Below are 19,762 nucleotides of genomic sequence, written 5' to 3'. Positions count from 1 at the left end.
TATTTCTTCCATGAACTAAAACGTCCAGCAGGTGGCGCCATTGCCACTGCTGAAGAGACCATCAGCACTGAGGACATAAAACGTGCCAAGCGAGTGCTGCATGCCGACTTATACTGTTCGTGCCATCAGCCATTCAGACAGCTGCACTGAAGTCGATCAAGAAGACACAACCGTTAATGAGCCTCTGATCCAGACCCGCCGGGACTTGAGCTGCCACCGCTGTGTTGGCTCCACTCAGTGGCCTCTGCTGGCCATTGAGCGAGGGGAGGGAGAAAAAAAGGGTCCTCTCTCCTCAATTGTGTTGTTATTGAACGGTGGCGGGAGAGAAGCGGGTCGATAAGTGGATCAGATTTATTAGCGGTCCAGATTGGCCACAGCACGCCAAATGGCAGAGTCGGGACTGCACACCGCGCATTTCATTTAGCGCAGAGGAGCGCCGGACAGCGTGTCTACAAGTACGGCACAATTTCAAGTGGAAGGTAAGGTGGATCTTGTGTATTAAAAGCCATGGATGTGGATGGCATTGCTTTCATTTAACGCATCAGGGCTTTAAGGCATTCTGTCCGTTTATTCAGAAAAAAAAATAGAAGGGAAAATGTTGAGCAATAATGACGATATGAATTAGCTAATTGAACCCGGTGCCGCATATTTCCATCAATGTAGTTCAACACACGATTATAATTGTTGTTGATTGAAGGTTTTCTTCCTGCATCCACTAGGAAATATGAAGATACTGTAAATGTTTGTGTGCATGAATCTGTGCCAGCCGTAGCATGTTACACTGACTTCTGTCATAAAGTGGCAGAAGTCATAATAAGCCTGAGTGACAGACACCCCCCCCCCCCCCCGCCCCGCCCCCGGTCTAATTCTGGCACAAGGCTGTAGGGTGTTGGTGCAAGGCTGGAATTACAGCGGTGGCTGCATCTGCTGCAGTGTGGAGCTGCAACAAGTTTATGAGGAAAGAGAGAGGTCTAAAGTTAAGGGGTTGTTCAAATAGTGACACCCTCCAGAGGAAGTAAGGAAAAGTGACAGCTGCCAGTAACTGCATTAAGCTCAGCAAAAATGGAGTGTGTGTGTGTATGCGTGTGTTTGACAGCTTGTGTCCTGTGCTTTAGGGAGAGTAAACCGTCAGGATGGATCTGGTCAAACTTGCAGTGTCTTTCCACATTCTTCTGTGTGCTGCATGGGCCCGTCACTCTTACGTGGACAGCGTCCTCTCAGCCCGCTCGGGTAAGTTGTGTGATTGAACTGTAAGACTCACAACAGAAGGAACACATGTTGCATGAGCCTTTTTAGCACTGTCAGTCATCATGTCTTTCCCACAGCTCTCAGGTTTCTGAATGAGCCGTTGACATTTGACCCCTGCTGTCTCATGTCACCGCCTCTGCCGCCGCTCTTCCCTCCGCCACCTCAGCTGTGGAAGCGGGGCAGCCCCGTAGGCATTCACAAACGCACTCACACACACACACACACACACACCTGCTTGCATAAATACAGCATATTACACACATTTGTCCACTCACAGCAGGTCTCTGATTAAAACCCTATTCTCTTTGATTTTTGTGTATCTTTGATTGAAGGACGGTATTAGCGTGTTGGAGCCAAGTGTTGTTGGTGGAGAGGTACAGGAAAAACAAAAACATGTGATACCTGGGTGTTCACCTGGACTTCCAGGACCTCCAGGACCCCAGGGCCCAGAGGTAAAGCCCTTTTTCAAAATACCACACGTTGCTTGAAACCTTGCAGGGGCTGCACCACACTTCAGTCTGATTAAATCAGAGGACATCCATCAGGCAGTGTAATCAGCCATATTGTTAAATGGAAATGAAACAAAATGACCTTTATAGTATTGATTTTTCAACAAATGTACCATGCTCTTTCAGAATATGTGAGCTGGATATAAATTCGGTGTCATTTTTCAGGGTCAGGGTGGATTACCCGGCATAAGAGGACCAAAAGGAGAGAAGGTGTGTGTTTTTGTCTTTATAAGTCTTGAAATATGTCTCTGTTTTTTGCTATAGACGTATTTGTGCGTGTGTCCTTGTGTCTCTCTCTCTGCTCTAATGACTGCTACATCTCCTCTCCCCTCATCTGTCCTCCTTCAGGGAGAAATTGGACGTCCAGGGTCAAAAGTGAGCCGCTCCTCCCCTCCTGCATGTCTCGCTCTCTCGCTCATCTCTCTCTGGTCCATCTCGCATGCCCTTGGAATAATGGGATCTGAATCTCTCTCTCCCCCTTGTCCCCTCCATGCATCCTCAATCTCTATGATGTGATTTGTCTATTGATGTGCTCAGAATATCCTCTGCAGCTGCTAAATGGGTCATGCTGCATTAGTCTCAGTAGACGCTGGAACCGCACAGCAAAGCTTGATCACATCCCTGGATGTCTCCAGTCATCCTCCGGCTCCTCGCCTCTCTGTCATCCCCCTCTTGTTTCCTTTGCCTCTGCTTCTTGCTTCTCTCTCTTCTCCTTTCTTTGGCCTGGCTCCATTAGCCCCTTGTACTGGACTCCAGTCCTGCTGATCCAGGCTCTCCAGCACTCTACTTCTGCACTTTAATCTCCCTAAGTGCTTTTGCTCTCCGTGATAAATCATTCCACACAGCGGCAGGTCCGCGGTGTCTCTACATGCTGCTGTTTTAATGACGCGCAGCTAAATGAGAGCATGCTGCTATAGCATTGCAGCAGCGCTGGGATACTCGTCCAGGTGTCACCGAGATGTGAGGCTGTGCTGTAAAACGTTTGGCTCTCCTGCTTGCAGGCAACTGGCGAAAGAGCAAGATAATCTCAGTGGCATTGTTAAAGCTTTGCATGCAAATCATAGGCATGTTTGACATACTGATTTGTTTCTGAAGCTTATTTAACCTGGTTAGTCTTTATAAAAGTCAGTAGCTCTTTGTAATGGAAAACAGGACCATGAAACAAGCAACTTAACAAACAATAAAAGCTGCAGATCATCAGAATATCTAGCAGAAAAGCAGAAATAAGTGCAAATTTAAAGGAATAGTTTGTATTTCCTTTCTTCCCAAGAGCTAGATGTCAAAAAAAATGGTTAGAGAAGGTAACCAACTGAGACTAAACCCATCCAAGAAATAGTTTGGCACGTAAACCCCACTGCAAAACTACAACTTGTCATTTTCACACATTTTTACAAATGTTATAAAGACTTGACAAGATATAACCAGCTACTAGCTGTAGCGGTCTACATTCCATATAGACACAAGAGTCTCCATTAACTCTGTTGAATTAATTATTTAAGTAATGTTCTAAATACTTCTAATACTTTTACTGAAGAGAACAAGAAACAAAATCCTCCATGCAATCTAAAGACTCCCTCAGCTTCCTGTCACTTTTCCAGCAAGAGGGAGCTGAAACTGCATCAACAGTTTCACTAAGTGCTGGTACTGATGGTGTTTGTGTTCCTGCAGGGTCGTACGGGGGCTCCAGGCCTCCCAGGGAAACCAGGACTACCAGGATGGCCTGGTCCAGAGGGACCCGAGGTAAGTCTCATGGAATCACTCCAGGTACCGTCTTGAGGTTTTACACAAATGTTTAAGGCATATCACAAATACAATATGAACCGTCAAGTATGTGAGGGTTTTTTTTAGGGTGAGAAAGGGGATCCAGGTCTCATGGGATTACCAGGACTGAGGGGACCACCAGGGACAAAGGTTAGTCACATCTTTACAGCATAATACACACAATTCTGTGTATGTTTGGAAAGAAAACTAGTCATTTATATTTATTATATATTATATTATCTGCTGTTATATTCCTATGTATCTTTTCAGGGTATGCCTGGTTACAAAGGAGAGAAGGTTAGTTCTGAATTATTTCTCATGGTGCAACCGTTTGTCAGTACAAAAATATTAAGTCCGTTATTTAATTTTTTATCTCTGTTCTTTTGCAAAAGGGGGTTTATGGTGACCCTGGAGTAGCAGGACCAAAAGGTGATAAGGTTGGTAGAGAAATATCATTTAAAGTCCTTAAATTGTTTTAATAAAATATTGTGTTGTTTAATTATTTACAGCCCATTTATGCTTGGCTTTGACTATGAGCAATTCCCACCATGCTGTGTTATAATGGACTTGAACAGTTTGCTCAATTACTGGTTAGAATCGAAAGTAGTGACAGTTTCTTTCAGCATTTCAAGCTCTCTTGAGCCCTCTATCTCAGAGGCAGAGTGAGATTAAACAATCAATGAGTGCCTGCTCTGCTGAGATAATGACTTTCCTCACATCAAGCTCTCATTTCGTCTCTATTTAGGGTTCCATTGGTTTGCCTGGGATGCTTGGCCAAAAGGTAAGAATGAATCAATAACGACGACATTAAAGAATCTGATTTTAAACTGATAATTCCTCAACTCCTTTCCCAGGGGGTGCAGGGACCAAAGGGAGAGCCAGGACTCACGGGGAAGAGAGGACCTACTGGACGGCCGGGGAAGAGAGGCAAGCAGGTGAGAAAAGACAAGGAAGAATGATGCACACCCTGACAGCATCACTTAACCCTGGTGTGGTGCTCTGACACTCTGTGGGCTAAGATGTTTGGCATCTTAGATCTTCTCAGCCTACACTATATGCACACACACAGTGTGCCAGTGTCATGTAGGTCACCTTCAGTGTGTGTGTGTGTGTGTGTGTGTGTGTGTGTGTGTGTTTATTTTATAATATTGGGATGTTGCCTGGTTTGCACAGGGCACAAAGGGCCATAGTGGAGCCCCTGGAGTCATGGGCCCCCAAGGACCGTCGGGTCAAAACGGCCATCCAGGGCCACCCGGTCCACCTGCCTCAGGTACAATGACTCACAACACTCATGCACAATCAGCCTCAAATTACAGTGTATAAAAAATAGAAGGAATAACCAAAAGGATGGTGAAAGACTGTACCAGCCACACCAGGGGCCATAAGAGACACCCCACCCCTCAAAACAGTGTAATAACTAATAATGGACACAAAAGAAGGAGCAAAATAAAATGCACTACACAGGCGGACAGAACAGAAGACAGCTTTGTCCTTCTCTTCTCACCTTCCTTAAATTTGGGGGCCAGGGCCGCCCACTAATCATCAGATCAGGAACACCTGAGAGAGAGAGAAGAATTAAGGGGGGTAGCGCATGTAGAATAGCAAAGTGTAGTGTAGTCATATGTGTGTTAAACCCTTATCTTTGTCATGCTTTATTATTTTTTTGCAGGTCTCTATGTAGTTGGGGAAAAGGGAGAGACGGGTCCTCCAGGTCCACCGGGTCGCTGTGACTGCGATTCTACTCTTGGAGCAAATAACGCTCCTTTTGGAAGCTACACTCAGCGAGGTGGCGTCGATAAAGTCCCTGCAGTAAGACATAAAACAGCTTCCCTACAATATTTCCATCCAAACTGAATCCATGTTGTTCACACTGAATCAATAATTACTCATCAGCTTTCGCTTTCTGCTGTGTGTATCTGTGCAGATATTTGTGGTAAACAGTGAGGAGGAGATGAACCGTCTACGTCTAGACAATGCAATAGCATTCAGGAAGGATCAGAGGGTGCTCTACTTCAAAGATAAAGATGGATGGAGGCCCATACAGGTAACAAAGCCACCTAACAAAGCCTCGTTTTAGCCTCAATGCCTTGACACTAAAGCCAAGATTTCTTGACAACTTGTCCAGCCCTTCCAGCCGTTCCAGTCCACAGAGAAAGTCCCGGACAGACCTGGTGTGTGTGGAGACGGAAAGGTGCAGAGCCAGCAAGGAGAGGAGTGCGATGATGGAAACCAGATTGTCACTGATGCTTGTCTCGGTGAGTTACATGCTTCTCCGGCTTAGTTGAACACATGCACACATAGTGTAAAGGTACAGAAAAAAAGTGAGTAAAGAATGATTTACAGACAGTGATTCTTACACCTCTTTAGGATATTGTAATACGGTGTAACAAGAATTAAGATTTAAAAAAAATAAAACTATGTTAGTTCAAAAAAACATTCCTCAAATAGGTTAAGGTCAGGCTTTTTGCTGCACAAACGCCACCGTGCTGTTACCAACCCAGCTGCTCATGAGATGCCCCGCAGAGCTGCCGTGCACCACAGAGTCTGAACCCACAGGATAAAAGCAGTACGGCACTGTGAAACCTTTCCTTGGTCTTTCATTAATCTCGCCCACTCTTTTCCTGCCGTCCTCTCACTTCCTTCTTCTCCTCTGTTCAATTAAATTAGCAGCAAAATGCTGTATTGGCATCACTGAAACACACGGGAGTGCCAAAGCAATCGGTAACGTCTTCTGTCTCCTTTCCCTCCCTTGCTCTCTCCCAACTGCCACCACTTCGCTCTAATCTCCTTTCCTGTCACCACTTCAGACTGTAAGTGGGCCTACTGCGGAGACGGCTACCGCCATGACGGCATTGAGGAGTGTGATGGAAAGGACTTTGGTTATCAGACCTGCAAGTCCTATCTCCCTGGGTATGTAAAGCATTCAGTGTGTTCCATTTATTTGGGGACACACTGCTACTATGGATCTTAGAATCTATGCCAAGACAGCACAATGCAGTTCCTTTTTAATCAGCAGCACATTTATACTGCAGCCATCCAAGCATTGTAAAGGTCATTTGAATGAACTGCTGTACTTTTACGGTGGTGTCACTGAAAGCATCCAGAGATGATGGTGCATTATCTTGGCACCACTTGCTGCACATTGCTTTAGTTAATGACACAGCTCTGCATGCTTTATGCTTGAAGGATTAGATCAATGCTTTGGGGGAAAGTAGATACTGGCTTTCTTGCTGAGAGTTGAGAAGATTGATACCACTGTTAGCTTAGCTTGAAATAAAGATTTGAAGCTTTTGAAGGGAAAACAGCTACAGTAGCCTGGTACTGTCCAAAGGTTTATAAATGCCTACCAGCAGCCCTAAAAGCTCACTTGACATGTTATATCTTCTTTGTTTAATCCATACAAAAAATAAAAAATAAAAAATATATATATATATATATATATATCTCTCCTGTGACTTCTTGGAATTCAGTGCTCCCTGCCAAGAAAATATTTGTGACTGCAACTCCCTGTATAACCACAACTGATCATTTTAAAATGTTTTATGTTCAAATTAAACAAACAAAATATATCATGTTAATTAGTTACCTTTAGAGGTGTGGGTAGGCAGCCTTTTTTAACCTTTGGGAAAGAGCCAGGCTAGCTATTTCCTCCTGTTTCAAGTCTTTAAGCTAAATGTTGAACTATTCCCTTAATGGATACAACTGTGGAAGTTTGGAGTGGATACACTTAGCGCAATCATTTACTTGTTAAAATAATGGTCCGTGTCTTTCTGCAGGTCCTTTGGGCAGCTCAGATGCACCGACTCCTGCCTCATTGATTCCACTGGTTGCAAGTATTTCACCTGAACAGGAAAGTGGGAAAAAAAAATGTCAGATTGCAACTTTGCAAATTGTCTTTCTGATCACAGGGATTATACTTCGGATTTGTACTGAAGTTTTACCCCTTTAAAAAATAACTGAAGGACTGAGGGAGCGCTCTTGTGCCCGCTCTGAGCCATGAAAAGTCATGAGAATCGGCTTTGAATCGACTGTCTCCCTCCCGGAGGTTCAACTCTTTTACTGGTCTCAGGGAGCAGCTCCCTGTTACTGTCACTCCATCGGCTGCAGTACTGTTATGGACACTGGTGATTGTGGGGAATACTTTAATAATTTAATGATTGTATCATATGAAATAGTTACAATGTGTATGACTTACTGACTGTTAATGCAGAAAAATGATGTATTCTGTACTTCTTTTGTAATGAGAGAGAGAAAATAGCCCATTCCAAAAGAGGCAAATATATTATTGATAATTTATATATACTGTAGTATGCAAATCAGGGTGTGTGTAAATGTCTTTATTCCTGTGCATTGTATTAGGAAACATGTATTTATGAAGTGCAATGCTGTGATATTGCATGTAAACGTGTACTCGTGCACTGCTTTAACCAGTGCTGTAGAAGTAAGGCCTTTTGGAAGTGAATGTCCAAATACCCGACAGAAGGAAAAACGAATGTCATAATGCAAAAACAAAAATACCTCTGATTGTCGCAGCAGCATGAAGAAAACTGCTCAGTTACACCAGAATGACTCCACAGTGGATTCAGTAGTGTGATTAGTGTATAATCTGCCTGCATGACTGTAAAGTTCATAAATCACTGAACACTAATAAAGATTGGGCTTTTAAAGTGGATCTGTCAGTGGTGAGAGGGCTCGACTGTGGGCGTGGTTTTTTTTTTTTTTGGAGGAAAAATGAACCAACCAGAAAAAAAAAAAGACTTCCTGCAACAAACTGTATGATGAAACGTCACTGCCACGTAGAGGACCGACTGCACGCGCGTCGCCGCTTGTTCTTAAAACTATTTTAGCGAGCTGCTTCTCCTGGAGGTTGGAGCGTGGCGACATGCTGCTGACCGTGCTGAGCTGGCTCTGCTCCTCCCTGCTGGTGTCTGTCAGCGGGGGGAAGCTGCCCGAAGCTGAGGTGCAGATAGAAGTCCTGCACAGACCCTTTCTCTGTCATCGAAAATCCAAGTACGGAGACATCCTGCTGGTGCATCATAATGGGTACTTTGAGAATGGGACCATGTTTCACTCCAGGTATGTTTCATGACTGACACGACCGTCTTTATAATGCTCTTAACGTGAGATTTAAGTAAGACGGAGTTGATTAGAAGTTTTCTTAAATTAAGTCACACCTGGTGGTTCGTTGCCGTCCTGTTTTACCTCGTTGAGATGAAACCAATTTACTTTTTTTTATTTTATTTTGATAAACAATTATGCATAGAAATGAAGTGTAAAAACGTTAAAGGCTAGTTTTCTTTTGCGCCGGGTCAGCAACGTTACTCCAATCCAAGTGCACACGTGTTAAATATCCTTGGTGACGCCGCCTTTATTGGGGTCACGTGATAAAACACTTTAAAGGGTCAGTTCAGCCAAGAATAAGAGGAATACAAATGTTTTCCCTTCCATGGTGATTTAGTTTGATGTGCTGAAGTTTTGAGGTATTCATCTCTGAAACCAACAGTACATCAGCAGCAAAGCACAGCTTTTCAAACATGGTGTTAAGTTATTCTCACAGCACCACGAACCACAAACAGGCAGCATATCTCTGCAGGGATAATGTGTGATTTTAGTGAGAAAATATGTTTTGTGATTTGGGTGAACTGACCCTTTATTATCTGAGATTTAAAATCAGTAATGTGAGATTTTGTTTGCAAGAATTCTTGATTTTTCTTTATTGCTTTTCTTTCCTCAGACTGCAATTGATCTCAAAACGCATTGACCTTTAATGATGATAATACGTTTCAGCCAGGAAATAATCCCATAAAACCACATCCACATTTAGTGATGTATATCCATGTTGTCTAGGGTGACATTTTAAATCTGGACAACATTTTAAGAAAAAGTTGTTTTTGCACTACAAAGTTAAATTCAATATAATGAATGATTACACGTTTCCATTACATACCTTTGACATTACAGCCAGAGTTACAAAGGGGTGTTGACTCTACTTTCCTATATTGTTACCCGTTATTGTCTCTAAAGGGGGGGTCTCACAGTGCCCCCCTTTGCAGACCTGTAACACTCCACTCTCCACTCCATGTTTGTGTTTGTCCGCCAGTCGAGCTGAAGGTGACAAGCAGGCGGTGTGGTTCACACTGGGCATCAGAGAAGTGATCAAAGGCTGGGATAAAGGCCTGCAGGACATGTGCTCTGGAGAGAAGAGGAAGCTCGTCGTACCTCCAGCCCTGGCCTATGGGAAGGAAGGGAGAGGTACTGTGGCTTAGTGCATGTGTATGCAAACTTCACTGCACGCTGCTGTACAGATACACAGCACTGTCTTCGTAAAAGTGCTTGAGGCGTTTAGAATAAATGAAATATTATCCCGTGTATTATGCATGTATGTATATTATACTTGTCTGTCTGTGTTTTGAATGGCTCTCCAGGACTCCCACAGTTTCATTCGGAAATATCAGTCCACTTTTTCTCAACATGGAGCATGTGAACAATGCTATGCTTTGTCCTGGTAAGCACACACCACCCTAACAAGAACATCCATCTCTTCTGTGCCTAACTAACCTTTACCATGACGACGACGACAACACAAATGTCATGATTAATGCAACCTACGTTTGCTTCTCATTAACATTTTCAAGATGTTTTCTAACTTATTTACTCACAATTTAACTCGGAATGTGTTGCTGCATTCACTCACACAGGGGCATCATTTCTGCACTGCTAACCAAACCAAAATGACTTTCTTCATGCTGAAGTAACTCTCACAGAAACCTCAGCCACTCTCAGTTTTAGCTGACCTCTTGCCCTGTGGTGTTGTCTGGTCAGGTAAGATCCCACCTGAGAGCACACTGTCCTTCGTCATCGAGGTGCTTGAGATCAGAAATGGACCGAGGTCACATGAGTCCTTCCAGGAGATGGACCTCAACGATGACTGGAGGCTCTCCAAGGACGAGGTATACACAAGTGTTCAGAAAACACATGAAGTAGATGAATTAGCCATCGCCAACCTTTTTGGTTTATGACCCTATAGAGCTAAACAATGCTTATTCACAGCCCCAGGAGCAGTTCTTAGATTGACTTAGCTTGTCAGAGTTAAAAAAGACCAACGGGGCCAACTGTCGATCATCGAAAATCAATAAGAAATAAGATGCACATTAGAAGCAACATCTTAAACTAAGAGTACTGTGCAAGTATATAGTTTCATAATCTTGGTGAATAGCAGGTATATTATTGAGAAATAGTACTGCCAATTTGATAAGTGCATATCTTGTTTTTTTCTGTTTGCAATATATATATATATATATATGATTTTAGTCTGTATTGTTAATCCTTCATTGTATGGATGTCACTTAGATTTGATTTGTTTATCCGTGTCCTCACAGTACACAAAAGCTTTTTTTGCCCCCCCCCATCTCAACCTGTCTCGCCTCATTAATCGCCCGCCTCTCACTCTCGATCTTCCAGGTGAAAGTGTATCTGAGGAAAGAGTTTGAGCGTCATGGCTACGCTCCCAATGACACTCTACATGAGAACATGATGGAAGACATCTTTGCCAAAGAGGATGAGAACAAAGACGGCTTCATATCCTCCAGAGAGTTTACTTACAAACACGATGAACTTTAAATCCTCATCCTGTCCCACCAACCACTCCCTCGTCCGGTGTCTTCCAGTTTTCATTGATTTGTGGTGGACATTTTTTGGCACAGAGTTTTATTGTCAACAAATTATTTCACTTTTATAGAGGCAGTGTTTTGGTCTGTTGTGAAGCTTTGAGGCCAACGAGTCAGTCCCGGTGATGTTTTACTTCTTTGCATTTTTGTGTGTTTTCTTCTACAAGAGCACACTCTTCATACATGGTTAGTTTAAATTACTTTGAAATGTCGTCAGTTACTGAACACAAATTATATGGCAATTCCTGTCATTAGTAACGTAATCCATTAGATTACCAAAAAAAGTGAATAATCTGAAATACTGGATTACTTCAAAATCAAGCGTTAGAAATATGACACCTTATACAAAATAAATAGACGCAGCCACAAATTTAAGTTTAACAAAAAATAAATTTTGTCTTTAAACATCTCCGCTTGTAGTTGCAATGCATGCTGTGGGCAGGCAATGTGAGTAGATAATAACCAAATTTGGCTGTGGAATTCCCCTTATTGGTCTTTATTTCCTTAAAACAAATGTAACCTGATCAATGTAGTTTACCTTTTTAGGGGTCTATCAGAAAATAAGTAGTGCTTTACTTTTTTCTGTACGATAAACAAACGAGTCTATTCGTATAATAAGATTGTGAGTTTAAATTAAGTCATGAAAATGTGAACTTTGGTGATCTTGACATGGCAGGAAAAGCAGGTGTAACCAAGAATATAATCCCTCTTGTTTCATATTCTGTTCTTCCAGTAAACCAGCATACACAGTACTCAGGCCCTGGCGCTGGTAAACCTAAATGGAATGCAGCCAATATCATTATTATTATTAGAGACAGCTGTCTGTCATGTGAGAACAACCGTGAGAAAGGTGCATTGCACATGCAGACACAGCAGTGTCGATGCTTAAAGGGTATATTGTTCAGCCCTGTTCATAAGCAACATGCGTGATCTCTCATTCTTTCACAAATTTAGCCTACTGTGTCTCGGACAGTTCAGTTATCTAACTATGAATAATTCTCTCTACGAGCTACAATCCATGGAATACTTATCTGAAAGGACAAGGTGATGTTTCACACACTAGAATCTCTAGACGGTTCAGTTTCTATAGCCTCACGGTTCTTCAGGGTAAACGCATTCTGGTGAGGGTTGATTTTTACGTATTTTACAACCAATGTGATCAATAAAGTCAACTTTCTTAACAAAATACTGTGGTTTATTTGGTGGTCACACCTTGTAATACTGTACACATTGAACCAGCAGGTGGCACTGTCTTCACAGGTGTTAGTATTTGTTAATACAGTGAGAAAGGAAACCTCATTCATTCATTATTCATAACACCTCAGTGTAACTTAAAACTCATCCATACTTCTAAAATGTCAGTGTATTCTCTTCAACACTTTTGCAGATGCATTTAAAAAAAGGAATTACACAAACAGGAGCGCACCACTATATGAACCCTCGAGGTTAGCATATCTAAGTGTTTCACATTCAGTTTAAGATGAGTTTTACAGTCTGCTAACGGTGGCTACATACAGACGGTCATTGTATACAAGCACTTGAGGAACTACTTGTACAGTAGTTGCTGCTGGACCACAGAGCTTTACTATCTGTGTGTTTCAGAATGTTTCTGAGTTGCATGCAGACTTTGAAAGTGCTACTGTATAAAGGGACAGATCATGACATCAAATCAAAATATGCTATTCTTTGAAATGCTTACAAACTGTGTCAAGTGTCATGTCAAATATAACTGCTGGAAGACACTGTGTGTGTGTGTGTGTGTGTGTGTGTGTGTGTGTGTGTAACTTATGAGTAGGGAGAGCCCTCCTCCTCACACACATTCAAAACATTCCACACTGGAAAAAGTCAGAGGTCACATAGTCAGTATAAGACGGGACCCTGTTTGACACTCACATACACACACACACACACACACACTAAACACAAACAACACATACACACAGAGCCTGCAACCAAATAAGCCAATGACAGTTATGTTATTGTCATGAGGAGGAGGAGGGTTGAGTCTAACTGCCTGATATGTGTGTGTGTGTGGGGGGGGATGAAGGACAGGGTGAGGCCTTGACTCATCTGAGGTGTGTCCTAATCCCAGGTGGTTTGGGGTTCACTGTAGGAGAGAGGAAAGAGGAAGATAGACTCAATAGATGACACTGAAGTCATGGGTGAAGAAGAGAAATAGCGAGTGTGCTGTGGCGCTTACCTCCGTTTTCTTTGCTGGGGTAGATCCGAGGAAAAGGCTTGAATTCATCGGGAGGAGGGAAGTCCTCTACGGGGTGGAACTGGAACTTGGATTCAAAATCATCTGCTAAATATACAGTAAAGACACAATCAAAGGCTGCCATTTTGTTCTCATTTTCAAATAGAAGGTTATCCAAACTCTACCTCCCTAATGTGCCTCTTCAAAAATAAACTCCTCACCTTTTCATCCCAAAACAACCTTTGTCTAGTCTCCTTCCCTCTACAGCACTTTGACCCTGAGAGTTACACTTTTCATCAATACAATCAAATTACATTGCTCCTATGATAATCAAATCCACAAGATATAAATCCCATTAAATAAAAGTATAAAACAACATAATGGTATATTACAAATAGAGTGAAAACTTTATTTCATCTTTCCAAGGTAGTTGTACTTTCTACTGCTCAGTGCATGTGAAAGGTATTCTTAACCTGCCGTTACTTTAAAAACAGCAGTCCATATTGTCCACATGCAGGAGTGTCTCTCATCATCAATAAGAGAAATCACTTTATCCTGCACTTCTTTCTTACAAGCTATTATTTTGTTAACACAGCGAAGCTCTGATTTACTTCTAATGATGATGTAGGAAATACATTAAACGTGATTTACTTTTAAAATAAAATACAGACATCATGTTAATAACACTAATAAGATAATATCATGATCCAGCGCCTCTTTATTTGCCTAAAATGAGACTAAATGCACAATAGCCGAATTAGAGCATTATTATTATAATTCCAATTTTCTGTAGATATCGCAATGATATCGTTGGTGTGAATTCTTTTGGCCACTATAATCGTGCGGTGAAAATCTGATGTTGTGATAGCCCAAATTCTAATGAATTAAATAAATAAAATGTAACAAAATTACATTATTGTACTTTTACTATTATATCAAGCCACTCTGGACAAGAAAATCCACTAAAAGGCCTCTAAAATGTAAGATAAACACAGATATATAACCGTAAGACACACTCACCCAGGCTGTGCAGGTGTCCATTCCTGAGACTAAATGGAGGCAGCGGAGGTGGTGGTGGTGGGGGGGGAGGAATGCGGCAGGACAGCTCTGTAGAGGGGGAACGTGCAGGGGGAGCTGGGGGAGGAGCCAGCCGACCCACAGCTGTTACCATGTGTGACAACATCAGAGGAGTCAGAGGGGTGTCAGACATCAATCAACTGCACATCATGAAAAATACATCCAAATCCAATGTGCTCTTTTATGAGGCAGTAAGATCATATTCACACATTGTCTCAAAAAATAAGCATTGACTTGGAAATGCCGCTGACACAACACAAACCCTGTTTTAATAACTAGCTGCAACAGCTGCTACGGTTTACAACCTATACTTGTTTGGAAGTTTCATACAAGTTTCCGACACCACTAACAGAAATATTTCTACTGGTATATATATACCAGTAGAAATATTGTGAGTAAATACATTGTGAATTAATATTTGTGGTTTGTATTATATGAGTATATAGCCACAGATTTCAACCAATATTAGATACATGTTTTGTATATGTTACTTATTTCATATGTACATTTTATTTTGTAGAGGTTGCTGCTGCTTGCTTTGGATGAAACTTTGTTGTATTTTTGTTGAGTTGAAAAGAAAAATCCCACATCTCCTCTGCGAACTGGATTTCTCTCCAGACGATATTTTATCGGACTATTTTATAGCAGTGGTTTCCAACCTGTTTTGGCTTGTGACCCTATAAAAGACAGTTATGTATGTCTACTGAAACCTCTCTTGAGGTTACATATGTCCATGAGTTGTGAACAGTTCTACCAAGAGTTATTTTCATGTTTTCAAAAAACAGTATTCCACAAAAACAAAGCAAATATTTGATAGAAATGAAAATCATCTTCCAACGCCTAAGATCTAACTTGTGCCACTCCTGTAGAGTTCCCAAAAACTACTGTTTTAGGGTGCCTTCCTATCTAACTTCCATTGTCTTTCTCTTGTAGATCTAATATATTTGTTTGTGCCTATTTACATCATCAGTTTATTAGGTTGGCTCCATCCTACGGGCCATTCTTATGGCTGTACATAGTGTTTGAATATGAGATGGGCGAGAAAAAAGACAATTTCTCATCTTGGTGTGCTCCTACCTGCACTTCTGGGCACAGCAGGCGGACGTCGGGTTGGAGCGTTGCAGGGGTACGAGGGAGGCAGAGAGCGCATGGCTGGGGAGGGCACTGCTGCCACCTTGGGCGGGGGAGGGGGGAGCGTGGACGGGCAGCTGGGGCTGAAAGAAGCTGGTAGAGGGGGAGCAGGAGGTGGGGGAGGAGGTCCAAGTGGGCTGTCCCGCAGGATGGTGAACCTAGAAGGTTCAGAGTGCACTGGGGAGGGGGGCAGAGGGTAGAAACAACCGGAGGAGCGGTCTCCTGGAACAGCAGAGGGAGGCTGGAAAGGTGGAGGAGGCGGAGGAGGAGGAGTAGAGGGCTGGGAGATGATGGTGTGGTAGGAGTGCTGGATGGGCAGCCAGGTGGGCTTGGTGACTTGGGTCGGGGGTGGAGGAGGAGGGCAGGAGGGGAGAGGCGGAGGCGGAGGCCTGTTGGCCGGCCGCTCATGGAAGGCCTGGGGTGGGGGAGGCGGGGGCGGAGCAGAGGGCGGGGCGGGTGGAGGCGGTGGGGGACAGGAAGCGGGGAAAGAAGGTGGGTGCTTGCCGCTGTGAGAGGGGGAGGGAGGTGCAGAGGACGAGGGCGCGAGCGGACGGTGGACGGAGCCTCGGAGCTCCGCCGTCCTGTGAGGCTCGGAGACGCTGCTCGTGTCTGCTGGCGTGGGGGGGTTCCACAGAGGCTTCACGGAGACCGAGGACCTCGATCGGGACACTTTGACAAACACACACACATACAAAAAGAGGATTCATTTGAGTGGTCAATATAGTATATAATAATATTTAGATTTAGTCAGAGCAAGACAATTTGCGCCCACCTGGGGCCTTGCTTGCTGGGTCTCTTTGTCCTATAGGCCTGAGAGTGGGGAACCCTCCAGCAAACAGCCCACCCAGTGAGGGTGCCATGGGTGCCGTCCCTCCTGATGAGCCCTGGGAAGCAGTAACACTGCTGGATACATCTCCAGTGCTGGCCTTGGGCTCTGGGGAACAACACAATTACACATACATTACTAATGATTAATGACAATGACTTTAGATGTCTTTTAATCATTATATATTTATCACATTACATAAAGCTATTGTTTTACAAGACTTTATGTGCTCTGCAGGCCTCGTGGGAATTTTATTCTTAATTCTGAAACGACACTATGAAGACGCAATAATTCAGGCACGAACATGAGTATATTTTGCACCACCCAATTAACCTGATCTCCCCGAGGGCCAACTACACACCTTTTCACAAAACAGAGCAGTCTGTTTTAACTGGCCTGGCTCCATGTAACTGACTATGTACTGTAAACTATTTACATGTAAGTTTAACTAATGAACAAATCGTTAAAATATGATGATACCCTGACATCCATATGTCAACGATCCAGCATCTTATGCATTACCAGAATGGCAAACAAGTATAAAGTAAATGTTTCTGATGGAATTTTCACCTATTACTCAGATTTAATGTTACATTTAATGATCTTTGCATCAAACGTTTTCAGAAAAATTGTCTTGCAAACAGGCGAAACACGCAGTTGAATGCACACAGACTACAATACTGAAGGCTACATAAACAGCACATACATAAACATTATTATATAAATCTTGTTGTATACTATAGATACAATGCATGTGTTGCCTATTGTGTTTGCCACTGTATATACACTGTAGCGGTTTCCCATTCTGCCTCCATCTTTATCTGCTGTAGGACATTCCGTCCTGAAGAGTCCACTTGGTGTGTGTCTATTCTTAGATATAGGTCAAAGAGAAACAACATGCTCCCAAAGAACTACATTAAATACTACCTGCACCACTCCTGTTTGTCCCCACTCTCTTTTTACCCGTATACACTGTATCACACCACATTAAAACATACACCACTAAATCACTTTCCTCTGAGCTCCACATCGAGAATTACTAGAAGTCGGTGACACCAGATGCATGCGAGTATCGTTTAGTGTCTTAACTTAGAGCGCCTGTGTGCATGTTTGTGGCGCGGTATCGATGTTGCTCTTACTATCGACGGCGGGGGCACTGCGGTCGTTGACCTGTGTGACTTTCTTGAGCCGGGCTCCTTTCTGGATGTCGGCCAGCAGGGCATTCCTTCCTCCTCCTCCTCCTCCTCCACCAGACTGGAGCTTAAGAGGCTCCGACGGACACTGTCACACAGAGACAAAAAAAGAAGTGTTTTGCCCAATATGTGTTCTGTCTTACAGTAAGGGTCCACTTCAGGATACTATTGTACTACAGACTATTTTGATAATCAATTAATAATTTATGGCACTTTTGTAAGCTCCATGTGGTGAATTTCTATTTCACATGATTGTAAACTGAATTCCTTTGGGTTTTGGACAGGCGATCAGACAAAGCAAGATAGTTGAAGACGACACCTTGGACTAACATTGAATCCCCCAAAAACTCGACAGAGAAATTGTAGAAAAAATAATAAATACTTGCACTTATTAAGTGTATTTTCAAGGGTTTTAAGTTTTACTTGATGTGATCTTTTTACATAACAGAAGTGGGGGAGAACACCTGTGTGGCGTCAACACCATCTTCTAAACTTCACATCAGCTCCTCTGATGAAAAGATAAAGAAAGAAAGAAGATGCAGTGAAAGCATTCAGCATATTGATGTGTCCTGCAGTGTGGCCTTGTTTGCTGGCAGTGGCGACTCATTTAACATGAGGACACTGAACGCCTGCTGTGGAAACATAACACTCTCCTGCTACTGAGAGTCTGCTGTCTGCCCTACTGTGTGTGTGTGTGTGCATTACCTTAATCAATAATGTAAATAACCTACAGGTGATGGTTGATGGTCAGCGAGAAGGACACGAGTGATTGTTTGCAATTGCATGAGAGAATGTTAGAGAGAGACAGTCTTACCGGTGGCAGGGCAGCGCTGGGCGGCGGTGGAGGAAGGGGAGCCAGGGGAGGCGGTGGGGGAGGCGGTGGGGGTACTGGCATGATGAGGCCTCAGATACCTGCAGAAGACAATGCACACCCTATGACTGAAAACAAGACGCCATGCTATCCATGCACTGCGGCCACCGACCACCTTCTATAGGACGTTTATGTCAGAAGCTGCTACTGTGTAAAGGGGCACACTCGACCTCCTGCCCTCTTCCATGAACAGGAAGAGCTTTCACCAGCGTAGAGCGCAAAACAGGAAACAGCGAGTGCTCCATCCTCTCTAGAGAAATCTGACACATCCTCCCCCCCGACCCTGTCCTCCTGCTCTTCCCACAATGCCAATGTGGCAGGACTTGGGAGAGGAACAATGGAGAGTGTTGTGTGAAAAGTAATGGACCCCTAGTCGCTCAGTGACCGAAGGCCTTCACTACAGTAAGTGAATGGAAAACACATTGAGGGAACTCCACAGGAAAAAGGCGTGCACACTCATTGTTCTCCTCCTCCTCCCCCCAGTTTTCTACTGAACATGTAACAGGGTGTCTTGTGGCTCATCAAGAGCAACTGGTTCAGTAATGGAAGTGTGATAAGCGCCGGTGGCCAAACAGCAACTGTCCAGGAACAGTTTATGTCCCAGATTATGTCACCGTCTTTCAATCTTCACGTGCTGTTGGCAACTCAGCGACATTATCCACAGCGACAGTCACTGAGATCTCCACACTTTTCTGACATCATAAATTCTTGACGAGCTGTCTTGCATGTCTCCGAAAGACTGAAAACACAGCGAGGTCTGTGCGCGTTCGGTTCTCTGCGGAATTTGCACATGCTCCTCCTGAGCAATTTAACAAAACACAGAACAGAACCTGTTTGTTTTGGTTGAACCTCTATGTATCTGTTCCTCTGTCTGCGTGCACAAATCATGCCTCCCGTCTATGCAACTGGCAGACTGTCCTCCATTGCTATTTCTATCTTCATATCTGTGTCAAGCAGCCTCTGTGACTCTGCTATAGGTCTTTAAAGGGGGCAAAGCTGGACGCTGGTCAGCTGAGCCCTATTGGTACATGTGGGACACGGAGTGGAAATGCTCCTCTTTTCTTTGACCTCTAGGACGTCTGGTTCTTCTTGCTGTCTTCAAAAAGCAAGGAAGATCTGATGACACACAAGCAGCTGGAAGTGGCAGCTGCTGCAGCCTTAACGAGCAATTTCTATACTTTTTTATGTGAATGACATGCAAAAGAATTGAGGGCATGGAGCACCAGCTGAGGCTGTCCTGACTGACTTGAGGATGAAACTGTAATCATTATTGTATGAATGA

General features: G+C 43.4%; 3 protein-coding genes across 3 annotated transcripts; 2 read left to right on the top strand and 1 right to left on the bottom strand.

Moving 5' to 3' along the window:
- Positions 1-166: 166 nt before the first annotated feature.
- LOC142972088 (uncharacterized) lies at positions 167-8,185 on the top strand. The gene is made up of 18 exons (XM_076112887.1): positions 167-479; positions 1,116-1,230; positions 1,326-1,435; positions 1,581-1,700; positions 1,923-1,967; positions 2,106-2,132; positions 3,426-3,497; positions 3,606-3,668; positions 3,789-3,815; positions 3,911-3,955; positions 4,264-4,299; positions 4,373-4,453; positions 4,692-4,788; positions 5,188-5,327; positions 5,443-5,562; positions 5,644-5,773; positions 6,326-6,428; positions 7,295-8,185. Exons 2-18 carry the CDS (start codon positions 1,134-1,136, stop codon positions 7,362-7,364), a joined length of 1,383 nt encoding a protein of 460 aa, XP_075969002.1. The 5' UTR covers positions 167-479; positions 1,116-1,133; the 3' UTR covers positions 7,365-8,185.
- A 215-nt stretch (positions 8,186-8,400) lies between these two features.
- Positions 8,401-12,325, top strand: LOC142931393 (peptidyl-prolyl cis-trans isomerase FKBP14-like). Its single transcript, XM_076075291.1, has 4 exons — positions 8,401-8,594; positions 9,619-9,770; positions 10,341-10,468; positions 10,980-12,325. Exons 1-4 carry the CDS (start codon positions 8,401-8,403, stop codon positions 11,136-11,138), a joined length of 633 nt encoding a protein of 210 aa, XP_075931406.1. The 3' UTR covers positions 11,139-12,325.
- Positions 12,326-13,251: 926 nt separating this feature from the next.
- wipf3 (WAS/WASL interacting protein family member 3) lies at positions 13,252-18,504 on the bottom strand. Its single transcript, XM_076112695.1, has 7 exons — positions 18,424-18,504; positions 17,556-17,697; positions 16,363-16,524; positions 15,537-16,259; positions 14,403-14,543; positions 13,386-13,490; positions 13,252-13,292 (listed from the first exon to the last, which is right to left on the bottom strand). Exons 1-7 carry the CDS (start codon positions 18,502-18,504, stop codon positions 13,252-13,254), a joined length of 1,395 nt encoding a protein of 464 aa, XP_075968810.1.
- Positions 18,505-19,762: the final 1,258 nt, after the last annotated feature.

Source organism: Anarhichas minor, unplaced genomic scaffold, assembly GCF_050575085.1.
Source record: "Anarhichas minor isolate MPS153535 unplaced genomic scaffold, ASM5057508v1 ptg000051l, whole genome shotgun sequence".
In the NCBI taxonomy this organism is placed as follows: domain Eukaryota; kingdom Metazoa; phylum Chordata; class Actinopteri; order Perciformes; family Anarhichadidae; genus Anarhichas; species Anarhichas minor.
Note: the sequence above shows the minus strand (reverse complement) of the source record. Positions and strands in the feature narration are given on the sequence as shown.